The sequence below is a fragment of the Protobothrops mucrosquamatus genome, unplaced genomic scaffold, assembly GCF_001527695.2.
Source record: "Protobothrops mucrosquamatus isolate PMUCROS unplaced genomic scaffold, P.Mucros_1.0 scaffold_205, whole genome shotgun sequence".
Lineage (NCBI taxonomy): Eukaryota > Metazoa > Chordata > Lepidosauria > Squamata > Viperidae > Protobothrops > Protobothrops mucrosquamatus.
The window spans coordinates 99,670-113,517 of NW_015386281.1; the positions used below are offsets into that span (position 1 = coordinate 99,670).

A 13,848-nucleotide genomic window follows, 5' to 3' on the forward strand; every position below is an offset into this window, starting at 1 on the left:
GTTGTAACAAGAATACTCAACTCATACCTCAAATAAACCTCATGACCTTTAACCAGTGATTCTCTTAAGAAATGACATATCTATGTTCCAAACGTGCCATTTTTATAATCCATTAATTAGATTTCACACATCTCTTTCCCCAGTTTCTATGGTTAAAGTTAGAGCAATCATACCTGGATTGCAAAAATATATGTGACCATCAGAGGGCAGCCAAATAACACCACAAAGTTTAATATTTTTCTGCCTTCTAGGGGTCATCCAGATTCTTGCAGCATGCGTGGTTATCGCAGCTCTAGTGAAGTACTAAACATCCAACTTCTGAACTGTTTAGTACAAAATAATACAATATATATCCATAAACCTGGATGCTTAACCTGATCCTTCAAATCATAGCCTTTTCTGAACAGCAGTGTTAACAACAGAGGTTGTTTGATTTTCTTTTATCACCATTTTGTATTCCCTAGGGAACCTCAATTTCTCTCCCAAGAAGCAAGCCATGATTCCACACCAAGGGCACATAGAAGAACGATATATAAAATGAGGCAGAATAACTCCTGAGTTGTATCAGAATATACTGCAAAATACCATGCTTAATTTATTTTATGTCGATCCCCTGAATCCTTTGATTAAAAACACTTCAATTTAGAAGACCCAATTTGATAATGCCTTCTGTTTAATCAGAAGACGTACATTATTCAGTTTCTTAACCATGAAACCTTGCTATAAGCTTTTAAGGTGAGTAAAAGGAGCCCTGCGGAATGGCCTGCTCCCTTTTCCAAAAGATACAGTTCAGCTTCTAGCTCTTACAACTGCCGAACAATTTCCAGTAGGCTTAGCCACTTTCTACCAGTCTTTCTACAGTAGTGTGGCTTAACAAGCCTTGGATTTTCCTGCACTCTAGCAGCCATGTGTGGGTTTATAGGGGTCTGGGGCTACTGCCAGAGTCCACCCCTACTGTTTCTATTGGCAAAGCCTCACTTCTATTCCACTTCTGGTGGAACTAATTATGTTCCTTCGTCTCTGGCTAAGATTAATGGTCAGGGCATGATTCAATGTTCTCTTACGAACTAGAGCAGTGGTTCTCAACCTTTTTAATGCCGCGACCCCCAACCGGTCGTAAGTCGAGGACTAAACCGGTCATAAGTCGAGGACTAAACCAGTCGTAAGTCGAGGACTAAACCAGTCGTAAGTCGAGGACTACCCAACCGGTCGTAAGTCGAGGACTTTCCCTGCCCAGGAGCGCCGCGCATGCGTGGTTCCGCCCCCTGCGCCGGCCGAGGTGTAGCTGGCAAGCGGCAGAGACGGAGCAGGCCAACCACCAGCTGGCCCAGCTCAAGGGAGGTAAGGCACCCGCCGGAAAAGGGGAAAAAAATGGCGGACAGCCTTGCTTGGCGACCCCCGTGAAATGGTCGATCGACCCCAAATGGGGTCGCGACCCATAGGTTGCGAACCGCTGAACTAGAGCATGAATCAGGAACTAAGCAAATAAGTGCAGGGATACTGGAATTGGGAAGAGTAAGAATGCAATGCACATCTATTTTTAACAGAGGCGTTTGTATAATACCTCATTTTCTTCTTCATGTTCCAATATGGCTTGGAGAAAAGCTCTTCGCTCATGGCTTGAAGATTTTTGATCAAACATGCCAGCCTGAATAACCTTCTGATCCACATTCAGTTTATACTTCGCAGCTGCCAAGATTTTCTCCTCGACAGTGTTCACTGTGCACAATCGCAAGACTCGAACTTCGTTCTGCTGTCCAATTCGATGAGCTCTGTCTTGTGCCTGCAAGTCCTGTGGAAAATACGTTTGGTAGACTATGTTGGACTTCTAACATTGGAGCAACTGGGCAAAGCAAAACATCATCATTTACATTTAGAAAAGCACTGTAGGCTATAATCTGTATTCCTAAATATAGACCCTTCTTACACATTAACCCCTTCAAAGCTCCAATTAATGAATTCCTGGATCCATAATACAATGATTTAAAGCAAGATGAGTGACTTTCTATACCAACATCTCCCAACTGCCAGCTTAAATCACACAATCAGATTGTGATGCGGTTACTTGAATGTTCTTCTATCATGACCGGTTTCCAATGGTTCTCTAATTTTAATTAGAATTAATTTATGGTTAATGCACCATAGATTGATGATTGGATTGCTAACAAAGAATTAAGGGAGTACTGGGATAGCTATTTCTAACCTTATTAGGTTTTTCATCAGCCAGGAAAAAAAAAAAAGCATTCATATATATATATATATATATTTAAAAATACCATAAACAAAAGTTACGATATCTTTTTTTGATGTGAATAATATACATAGATAAGCTCTAAAATACACCAATCATCAATCTATGGTGCATTAACCATAAATTAATTCTAATTAAAATTAGAGAACCATTGGACTAGTATATCGTTTGCCAGTGGGGCATCCCAATCCATGGTTATTGTAAGAACTTAAAATATAAGTTACTCAGATACTGAATTTGCACGTCTTCTTCATAACTTCCATTCCCTTGCTATCAGAATGTTCTGCTTTCCCACCAGTTTGAAAAAAATTTGATGTTGAGTATATCATTAATAAAAATGAAAGCATTTAGCTCATTCTTTCTCACTACTTTTGATTTGTTACATATATGCCTGATTATACAGCGTTACACAATAGTTTACATTAATATTGTAATTTGCATAGCATTTTTAGGTATTTCAGTCAAGACTATTTATTAAATAAATATCATAAATAAACAGGAAAAATTAAGATATTTTTAAATAAAGCATTTTAAAACAAAAAATCTACGGCATCGTTGATGGCCTGGGCAGACTGTTTAGAACAATAATAATAATATCAGGTTGCTTTCCTTTGAATAATTCTTTCATCTCCGATTTTTGGAGGAAAAGCCAAAGATGAAGCAATATGACATTTTATGTGATCAGACAGACAAATGAAGCTTTTCATTGGCTAACTTGTGGGTACTTAGTCTCAAGCCTGGCTTAATATTTATAAAAATAGGATTAAAATTTATAAAATCCACCTGTAACAAATTGCAGTATAGATAGTCCGTGACTTATGACAGCGACTAGGACAAGATTTTCCATCACTAGATGAGGCAATAGTAAACATGACTGCATTACTTAGTGACATCAATGCCTGCAGTCCCGGTTATTTATTTATTCTTTATTTGCCACAGGTTGCAGTCATTAACCAATCCCACGGTTCTTAGATGAGACAATTTCCTGCCAGATTCCCATAACCAAGCCAGGCAGACTAGCAGGCAGGTAAGAGGCTGCTGCAAGGTGGGAAAGTGCACAAGAGGACTGCTGCGCGAGAGGGACAGCAAAGGTGTGAGGGAGGCACAGCAAGAACTGACTTTCGGGGGAAGTGGTAGGGAAATGGTGGTCACATGATCACAGGACACTGCAACCAATCATGTGAGCTGGTTGCCAAGCACCCAGATTGTGATCATGTGACCATCGTGTGACGGACTAGGGCGGTCAGAATTCAGTCATAATTAAAAAATGGTCTTAAATTGGGCACTACCCGTAGTCTAAATAACCAATTTTCAGTCTTTCCACAGCCCTTCAAAAATGTAATAGAGCAGGAGGGGTCCATCTATTTGGGTATAGACTGTTCCAAAGGAGAAAATCCATCACTGGGAAGGCTTTACCACAGAGCCCCTACAAATGGTGTATCCTAAGTGGTGGGAACAATAGTAAACTTTCTTTTACAACCCACAGCCAAATTGATAGTAGCTGGGGGGAAAACAAAACAAAGGGGATGAATCCAGAAAAACTTAGTTGGGGGGGGGGAGAAATGCTTCAGCATCTTTGATGTACTTTAACATGTTGTTATTCACAAAAAGCTTTGTTTTATTATTAACTAGCTGTACCCGGCCACGCGTTGCTGTGGCTCAGTCTGGTTAAATGGAAAAGAAAGAAAAGAGAAAGCGCACGTTTGTAATATGTTTAATTTCACAATGCTTGTAGGTATACAATATTTTTTGTTGTTCCATTGTCTGTGCAGATATAGAAATTGTCTGGTTTGCCGACTCTAGAACACGCAACATATAATTGTCCATGTGAGAAGCAATCCGTGTCTAGATCTAAACCGCACAATTCTAAAGATTGGCCCTGAGCTTTGTTGATGGTGATTGCAAACGCCAATCGAATTGGGAATTGCAATCTCTTAAATTGAAATGGCATATCCGTTGGAATCATAGGAATGCGAGGAATAAGGACATCTTCACCTTTGAAAGGTCCTGTCAAGATTGTTGCTTCTACGACATTGCTCATTAAAGCATGTTTTATGCTTTAAAGAGCATGTTTTTACCTGTCACAGGTATGACATCTATATAATAGTAGGTATATAAAAACATGCACGTATTCGAATGCAACGTTGTGTCAAAATTTCAAAGCAATCGGTGAAGAACTTTCGGAGATTTAAGATTTTGAATAAACGAACATTTACATTTTTATTTATATAGATGATTTAAAACACCACAGAAGAACAATGAGTCATAAATTACCTGGTGTGGATTCCAATCACTGTCAAAAATGATAACAGTATCAGCTGCCTGAAGGTTCAAACCCAGACCTCCTGCTCTTGTGCTCAGCAGAAAAATGAAGTATTGGGAATTAGGTTCATTGAATTTCTTCAGCAGAGTTGCTCGATCTTCTGACTTTGTTGTTCCTAAAAAAAAAAAAAAAAAAGCAAATTAACAAAGAATTCAGAAGGTTCCTAGCCTGCAAATATCTGCTCATTATCCCAGGCTTTCAAACATCTGCAATATCGATCCCAGGATTTAGGTATACTGCTCTTTTCAATGCAGAATGAATTTAGAGATGAGAATTTATGTTTTTTGAATGTACTAATCAATAGTTCTCTACTTGTGCTTTGCTTGGATAAAGCTTCAGGAACAACTATTTTTTAAGATTGTTGGCATCTTAACTGAAGAATTGCCATTGTTCTTGGTGAAGAAACTGACTCTAATGAATTTGTTAACCAATTACGTGAAGATAAAATGAGTGAAATGCATTTCTAAGCCATTATATTTGAAAGCTAGTCTGAAGTAGTGGTTAAAATGATGGTCTGGGAATGAAGAGTGCCAGGGTCCAGTCTACTTTCAGCCTTAAAAACTTCGGTGACTTTGGACCAATCACTTTCCCAGTCAAACATATTTTACAATGTTCTTTAGAGGAAAAGGAGGAGGAGGAAAGAGCAGTAGGGATGGTGCTATAAGTCCATGAATGAAAGATTGGATATTAAAAGCATTTGATAGTGTTGATTCTGGGATTATTTATGTCTTGATTATTGATAACCACCTCCCAAGAACAAGTTCTCAAAAGTGGCTTGCTTATTTATTTATTTACATACTTACTTTCAGCCATTTGTATGTCACCTCTGCTCAGGGCTTTTTTTGTCATAGAACGCCCAGAACGGAGTTCCGGCACCTTTTTGGGATGGAACCTTGTAGGGTAGGCAAGGCGGGTTGTATGACATGTGTGAGTTCCGGCACTTTTTTTTTTTTTTACAAAAAAAGCACTGCCTCTGCTTATAGTTTGGGAAACAACATTAAAAGTGGGTCACAACATTTTATGGTTGTTTGCACATAAGCAGAGGCCAGTTTCTCATATAGATGTTCTGCCCATAAGAAAGTGGAACATCTATTTGAAGCAAATCCAAGTGATTTCAAGTAAATTTTATTATTTATACAACTTCTGATTTTCCCGAAAAATAACCACACCGCAGGAGCAGCTGTTCCTCTTCCCTACAAGTGTCTATAATCAGGAGTGACTCCGATGGGTCAAATAATGTTGGGCTAGGGCAAGGTGGCTTTTACAGTTCACATCTTTCCTCAAAGAGCTGACTTGATAGAATCCTCCTGTTCAATAATCCCGCTACCACTACTGATGTCAGCATTTTGCCTAACTCCCTTTTAGGGAAGAGTTAAATTTCTATTTTTCTAACAGTTTTGTTTTGCTAAACACGCTTCTCAGAAATATATATTTTTTCTTGAAAGGAAAATGAAGTAAACACTTCACTTTCGGCCAGTGACCAAGTAGAGCGAGAGAGAGTATTTAATTAAATAGTACTTTATCTTTATACATATTCATATAATCATAACTCCCTCCAAAATCTCTTCTGTCATAGAAGGCCTGTAGTTTGCGTAATTGACTTTAAACTTTTTAATGAACTTCTGCCCTCAATCTTTTATTTGGTTAAGAATATCATCTCCTACGATCAAAGTAAATATTAATCAGTGTTAAATGACTTAGAAGAATCTGAACTGGACCAGAAATATCAAGGATATTTTAACTTGACAATACAACCAGTGTTTTAGAGAACTGGATAAATGAATGTAAAAACTTCAGCAGAGTTTCTAGATTTCTGTCACATTATTCTTTTGAAAGACAGCCTTAAAATAATGAAACGATGAAAGGAACACAATGTTTGAAGCATTTGTGACCTCAGTCTCGATTGTAAGATCCCTATAAAGTATCTCAATATCATTTACAGGAAGCTAACAAGCTGAAACGGCATTTCAAAAGCTGACAGTATGGTCTGTAATTATTACCGTAATAATATGATATCAGCAAATAAAGCAGGGGTAGTCAACCTTGGCTCTTTTATGACTCGTGGACTTCAACTCCCAGAATTCCTGAGCCAGCACAGCTGGCTCAGGAATTCTGGGAGTTGAAGTCCACGAGTCATAAAAGAGCCAAGGTTGACTACCCCTGAAATAAAGAATGTTCTCAATCACTGAATGACAATAGCAATAAGTAATAAAAGTCTAGAATTTTAGACACGGCTTTCCCAGCCACAATTTAGAGCCTTGGTTACAATAACACAAAATAGACCTTGGTTTATTAGCAGCAGGGCTTTTTTTCTCGCTCTTTTCCACCGCCTTGAGTTTGGACCGGTGCGGGAGTAGTTTGGGATCCTGGCGGGGAAATCTCTTGTCCTTACGTTCATTTTAAACCCTCCCCGATAAAGGCCACACCCTCCCCGATAAAGGCCACGCCGGCCGGGCCTTTTTCCACGGCCTTGCGCCAAGGCGGCGCAAGGCCGAGAAAAAAAGCCCTGATTAGCAGCATATTAATTAAGTAATGAGGTGTATTCCTATTGTACTCTTTAAATGAACTGTAGATTCATCATAGACATTACCATCAAGCCGCAAATAAGCAAAGTTTCGAAAAGCAAAGTAATCTTCCATAATAGTCATAAGGGATGTCATTTGACAGAAAAGAAGCACACGATGATTAGTGGCTCGTAACTTTGGTAGAATTCGATCAAGTAGCTCAAACTTCCCGGAAGCGCGATAAAGCTCAGCTCTGTGACAAAAAAAAAAAAAAAAAAGCATACACAAGAATTGCTTTTATTTGTGTAGGTCTTTATTAACTCTATTTTCCAAAATTAAGCCCAAAATCCAGAAAAAGAAAAATGCTCAAGCAAACAGACTAAATACTGTCCGGGAGGGAGGGAGGAAGGACTAGTTTTAGAAGGAAAGATATGTCTGAAAATAATCATTTTTAAAATAGGGTTTTCATTAACAATTTTTTTTAACAAAATAAAAGCCATAAGAGAAAATAAAGAGTAAAGAAAAATAATGATGAAAAAAAGAAGATAGTAAAATAACGTAAAGTAAAATAAAGATTATAAAGAAGCACTTTTCAATTTCCTTGACAGCAATTATAAATATATTTATATTTTATCCTCTCTCTCCTCTCAGGTTACATCAAAATTTCATTCTTTCTCTAAGCTTCCCTTTCCCATCTTCAAATCCATAAATCACATGTTTGTCTGGAAGTCTTTTTCACCTAATTAGTCCGGGGCTTCTAACAGAGGAAAACCTCAGAATTCCAATATTAAAATACTTCAGTATTCAGTATAAATAGAAGGAATGGAAATTTCTATTTTGTATGTTATCCACATAGGCTTCTAAGTGTCCAGGAGATTGTTTCTTCAACCTCTTCAACAAATTACCTTTCGGAAGTTTGGATTTTTCTGAGGAGGACACACTTTACACACAACGTGTTATTTCTTTTTTTTCTAAAATTTGTAGATATAAAAAAGGCCATTTTCTTTGTATAATTTGAGTGTGACCTGACAAACTAACTTAAGCTTATACTCTGCAGTTAATCTCACTTTACCGAAGTGATATATTTCAGAGTAAACATATCCATAATAATTAACTGCAGGATCATCCCTCCTGCTATGAATCTGCATAGGTCAGCAGAAGAAACCCTTCTGAAAATATTTCATAGCTACAAGCTCTATCTAGCATGTGGGAGAGGGCTTCTCCCACGTGACCCCTAGACCAGGGCTTTTCAACCTTTTCACCCATTGTACCACTTTTAGGATATGGCAATATCCGAGTACTACCAGTCACCTAGCAAGGTGTCAAAAACTCGATGACACCCCCCCCCAAAAAGGAAAAAAGTGATAAAGTACAGGTAGTCCTCGACTTACAACAGTTCGCTTAGTGACTGTTCGAAGTTACAATGGCACTGAAAAAAGTGCCTCCCAAGCCACAGCCGAGCAAGACACCTGCCTGCCCGCCCGCCCAGCGGCGCTCTTCCTCCTGTCCGAGGTTTTCATTGTTGTGAGCATTTCTGTTGAGGATTGGCAGTGGGGGTGGGGTGGGGGGTGTTTGGTTTTTATTCCCCCCGTCTGCTGGGTGGTTGCAGCAGGTTTTGGTCACTTCACATGACTCTGGAACACTGTGACCGTCATTAATATGAATCAGTTGCCAAGAATCTGAATGTAAATCACAAGACCCTGGAGATACTGCAACATTCTAGCTGATCGGCGCTTCTTCTGGGCTCAGCGGAAGTGCCAGGATCAGTGCTGCTCTCCAGCTGATTGGTGCTTCTTCGGGGCTCAGCAGAAGCACCAGGATCAGTGCCGAGCTCCAGCTGGAGCCTGGCACTGATCCTGGCGCTTCCGCTGAGCCCTGACAGTCCTGAAGAAGCGCCGATCAGCTGGAAAGCGGCACTGATCCTGGCACTTCCACTGAGCCCTGACAGCCCTGCATCTCCAGCCATCTCTCGCTCAGGCTTGTGCGGTGCTGCCACCGGTTCAGCTTATTCCCCTCCCCTACTACTTTTCTAGGATAGTCGCATACCACCTGCCAGGTGCCAATGTACTACAGGTGGTACCCGTACCACTGGTTGAAAAGCCCTGCCCTAGACTATGGAATGTACTCCCTAGGGTGTAGGTTACAATTTAGGAAATGAGTGAAAATCCATCTCTTCCATCCAGCTTTGAAATGTGAATTGAATAGCATTTTGATTTTAATGATACCGATTTTAAGCTTCTCTTGATTTTATTTGTATTATTTCATTTTTTTGTTTTTTAATTTGTGATGTTAATTGCTGTAAACGGTTTTTAGTGTTTAAAGTCAGAAACAGTCAATCAGTGCCTTCAATTAAAGCTTTTCTTACTTTCAGGGAAAAGGGTGAAACATATGTCTCCACTGGAAATTAAGGGAATATAATAGGGTTCTAACATGCAGCCATGCAAAATTGGGATTTGCCTCCACTTAACTGATAGATCATCCAATATCTCCAGAAGAGATGCTTTGTTGCTATTACTGTTGCTTCTAAACATTTAATTGGCTAAGAGTTTTAATAACTTGTTTTCCTTTAAGCTGATTTGCATTTTACTTTTGTCTTATAGCATAACTTTTTTTAATATATATGCTTCTTTGATCTCTAATTATAACATCAATAAATAATGCAATAATCCTGGGATTTATCTGACACTTAAAAATATACAGTTTATTAATTGTACTTATTTTATTCATTTATTTATTTAAAGATTTATATGTCTGCCCCTCTTAACTCAATTTCTTTTATCAATATAATATTAATTTGGTGCTTTAGAAGTGTTTTATCATGCCTAGATCAGGTCTTATTCTGATTTTTGTGCCAACGTATTTTTGAATGGTTATGTTTTAATCTGAAATAATCCCATCTATTAATAAATTGGCCATAAATAAGTACAAAGTGACAATAATTACCCATTGATAACACCACTCGAATAACCCAAATGTTCAGCAAAGGATTCCTGCAAAATGATAATAATGAAACATTTAGCTTTTTCATATTAAAGATCTCTAAAATCCATCAGAAGAAATGCTTTACAATGCATAGGACCATGTACAAAATATCTCTCTTCCAATAATTGAAACAGCCACATCCTGTTCTAGGCCTCCACTTTTGATACCTGACCAAAAAAACATGGACAGTAAATCAAAGGGAAGTACTTAAACACACAGGGACAATGGGAATCAACTTACAAAGCAGCCACATCAGCTGCAAAAAAACCCCAGCTTCTGAAATGAAATGAACAGAGTACTCGTACTTATTTCTCACATTGAGAAATGCCATTTGAATGCTTTGCACAGCTCTAGAGATGAATCGCTTAAAATGCATAAATTCAGCTTTCTAGTTCCAATGTTATTTAAAACAATGGACTTCAGAAGTTATATTTTTCTTAAGAAGTGTAAAGGCATACTTAAATTACATGAATTAGCTGGCAAGCTACATGCAATTGTTAAAGGGGTGGGGTCAATAAATAACGGGCAACTAATTGATTAAATCCCAAAGGTGCTTTTTCAAGAAGCAACTGGATTTTCTTTGTTTTTCCTTGAAGACCTTTTTTTATTAAGAATTTTAAATTTTTTTTACAATATATGTCCCCCCTCCCCACCCTCCCTCCCCTCCCACCCCCACTTCCCAGAGCTGATTACAGGGTACAAATAAACAATCATAATCTAAATAACATTACCCAACTATACTAGCAGTTAAATCCAGAACATACTTTAACTCCCTTTCAAAATAAGTATTAACCAATTAACAACAAAAATAATAATATACCTAATTAACAACCAAAATAATAATATAATTAAACCATAAAATTCAAAATAATATTCAATCCTATTAAACTATTAATAATAATCTTAAATTCACTCATAAACTAAATGATACTTTTCAATCTCCTAGTTCATCTATATCTATAAAATCTCTAAATAATGTTATAATTAAATCATAATCAAAAGCTAAATAATACTTTTCAATCTTATACTTCTTCTATCTATAACATCTCAAAATATTATAATTAAATGGTAAAACTAAAAATAGATAAGTCGGTATAATTCGATTTATTATGAAAAGTATATATTAGTTAGGTAGAAGAGGTTTGGTTTTATATAAAAAGAACATTTAGGAAGTTTACTCGCCTCTAAAAACGGTAAAGATGATCTAATTTGTGTCGTTTCGAGAATGTAGATAATATTTTAAGTCGTAGTTTAACTAAAGAATTTGATCAACTTCTACCGTAACCCCTTACAAGATTAATCCATAAGACTTAATGTCCCTACACGTCCACCAATTATGACTTCTATCTTCCATTCACACCAGATATCTTTGAATTCAAGACCTTTAGTTTCTCATCCAAGACGCTTTTTCATTTCTGCAACTGATTAAATGATTGCAACTAATAATTTCATTGGTAATCTATGAACAATTTTACAACACACAGTGGAGGCATTTTCATATTCATGTGATTAAAAAAGGTGTAAAATATTTCATGTCAGTCAGGATGGCAAAAATTCTCTTGACTATATGAAAAAGTCAGTCATCTGATGATAGGCAAGGAATTTAATTAGACATCCTCAAAAATAAACTTTCCGGTGTCAAGTAATGGTTCAGAAATTCCAACATTTAGTTGATCTATACTGAAACTGTTTTCAAAAGATCTCACTGAAGGAATAGAAAAATGTTACTTTAAGTGAGAATAACTGTGTGAATCCATCTAGAATGAAATGATAAATTTACCTCAATATGTTGGAACATATATGGGTGATTGCATATTTTCCTCAGCTGCATGATGGTATTCATGAGTGTTTTGGCTCCACCTTTTCCCTGAGAAAGTAACACAAAGGTAATTATGAATTGATAAAATCTGAGAAAATATTGTTCACTTAATATATGGCATATTTACCATATTCACAGCATAGTATATGCTTCTTCTAATATGTTATCTAGAGCTGTGCAGTTCTTTGAAAGAAGTGCTTTGTAACCAAACATTTAGTAATAGAACACTCAACATAACTCTGTGACATTCCCAAATTGGTGAATTTTACAGATTGAAAGGACCTTTTTTGTGAATCTTTTAAAGCAGCTGTGTTTTCTTCCAAAATCCCATGGTTGTTTCGGAATACATTCTAAAACATATTTTTCAGACAATTACTCAGGCTTGGTATTTTTTTTATCCAAATTCTAAAGTACCTTTTGTAACTAGTCATCTATTTATGTTAATTCTCAGTGCTGGTTACCCTCAGTTTAAGTTTCCAAAGCACTCCAAATTCCCTCCTTTTTCTGTTTTAATCCACCATTTGTTTGCAACAATCTAGGTCTCATATATAATGAATTAGTAATGTTTTGTTTTTCCCTAGTTATACTCAAGAAGGCTCAAACCATTTATCTGTTAGAATTACTTTTTTGCACAGGGGAGTTTTATTCTAGAAAAGACAAGATGCCAGGACTCTTCTCACCTTCTTGTCTTTCTCCGAGCCATCAGTAAGAAGGATTCCCTTGGCTTGCATGTGGCGATACAGAATCTTCTGCAGGGCTGCCATATCACACTTTATCACGTATTCAACCTTGTACCAAAACATACAATAAATATTAAAATAATGCGGCTTTTTCAATTTTTTTTAATAAATTTAAAAATGTATTAAAATGTCTGCACTATTTATCACAAAAAATTATATCTACCTGTAAGGATTTACAAAGCAACCTACTCGAAGTTATAAATAAGAATTCTAGCAAAACTAAATTATGCTGGTTCTCAACAACTGACTTCAGGGGGAAAAAATAATACAGAAAAGGTTAATTCTCTTGCTATGTCACAGACTTATTGCCTGATCTATCCCAACGGTTTTACTCTTTCCTATTCCAAAGGTTAATTATTTATATTTTATTAAAAAAAATATTAAAAAGGTATATTACTTTCTACATATTCAAGGGAATAGTGATTGATGATATTTGCAAGATTATTAATCCTTGAGATTACTATAATCAGAAGTACTATGCTATATCCACATATACTGGATCTCAGCTAAAAGGGCAGCAGGAAAGTTTGCTAGAAAATGTGTAATAATACACTAAAGACGCACACATGCGCACACATTATGACATGGTAAATTGAACCATCAAAGAACTCAAAAATAGTCCTCCTTTAATGACAGGAATACCATCACCAATGGCATGGCTGTAAAATAACTCCTGTATGATCCTAAGGAGCGACATCTCATTGACTTTGCTGCAACTTTGAGGACTGGCTATAAGTCTCATTCAGCAGCCTCATAAATTCAAATGGTCACTGAGCAAATAGGTTGTTAATTAAGGACTACCTATGCGTATTGTTTTTAAATGGATGGATCTAGCTCTAAATTATTTCCTATTGTACATTACTGATATTCTCTCAGTATAAAATAGGTAAAGCAAGATTCAGAACCAAGTTCAACCGTCTGCAGTTTCAGACAAAGTTGACTAAATTTTGACAGAGGCATTTTGCAGCCTGTGGCACCCATATTTATTACTACAGGTAATTCAACAGAGCTTCATCTTCCCAAACCTTTTCTGGTAACTGAGATTCGACCTCTTTCTTCAACCTTCTTAACAAGAAAGGTCTTAGAACTTTATGGAGACGCCGGATAATCAGAATAGTTTCCTCCTCATTTAAATCCACCTAAATGTAAAGATTAAAAAGAGAAAAGAGGGGGGGAAGCACTTTTAAAAACAACACTTACATATTTCATTATTTTTCAATGCTAACATT

The 13,848-nt window shown here is 36.9% G+C and overlaps 1 protein-coding gene across 1 annotated transcript in view; it reads right to left on the reverse strand.

The window, feature by feature from the left end:
- Nucleotides 1-13,848, reverse strand: part of SMARCA2 (SWI/SNF related, matrix associated, actin dependent regulator of chromatin, subfamily a, member 2) — a 109,941-nt gene that overhangs the window by 32,551 nt on the left and 63,542 nt on the right. Inside the window, exons 20-26 of the mRNA XM_015826093.2 lie at nt 13,645-13,758; nt 12,560-12,667; nt 11,841-11,927; nt 10,022-10,068; nt 7,165-7,331; nt 4,526-4,689; nt 1,565-1,792 (exon numbers count right to left, since the gene is read on the reverse strand). Coding sequence (XP_015681579.1) covers nt 1,565-1,792; nt 4,526-4,689; nt 7,165-7,331; nt 10,022-10,068; nt 11,841-11,927; nt 12,560-12,667; nt 13,645-13,758 — 915 coding nt within the window. The remainder of the gene's footprint in view (nt 1-1,564; nt 1,793-4,525; nt 4,690-7,164; nt 7,332-10,021; nt 10,069-11,840; nt 11,928-12,559; nt 12,668-13,644; nt 13,759-13,848) is intronic.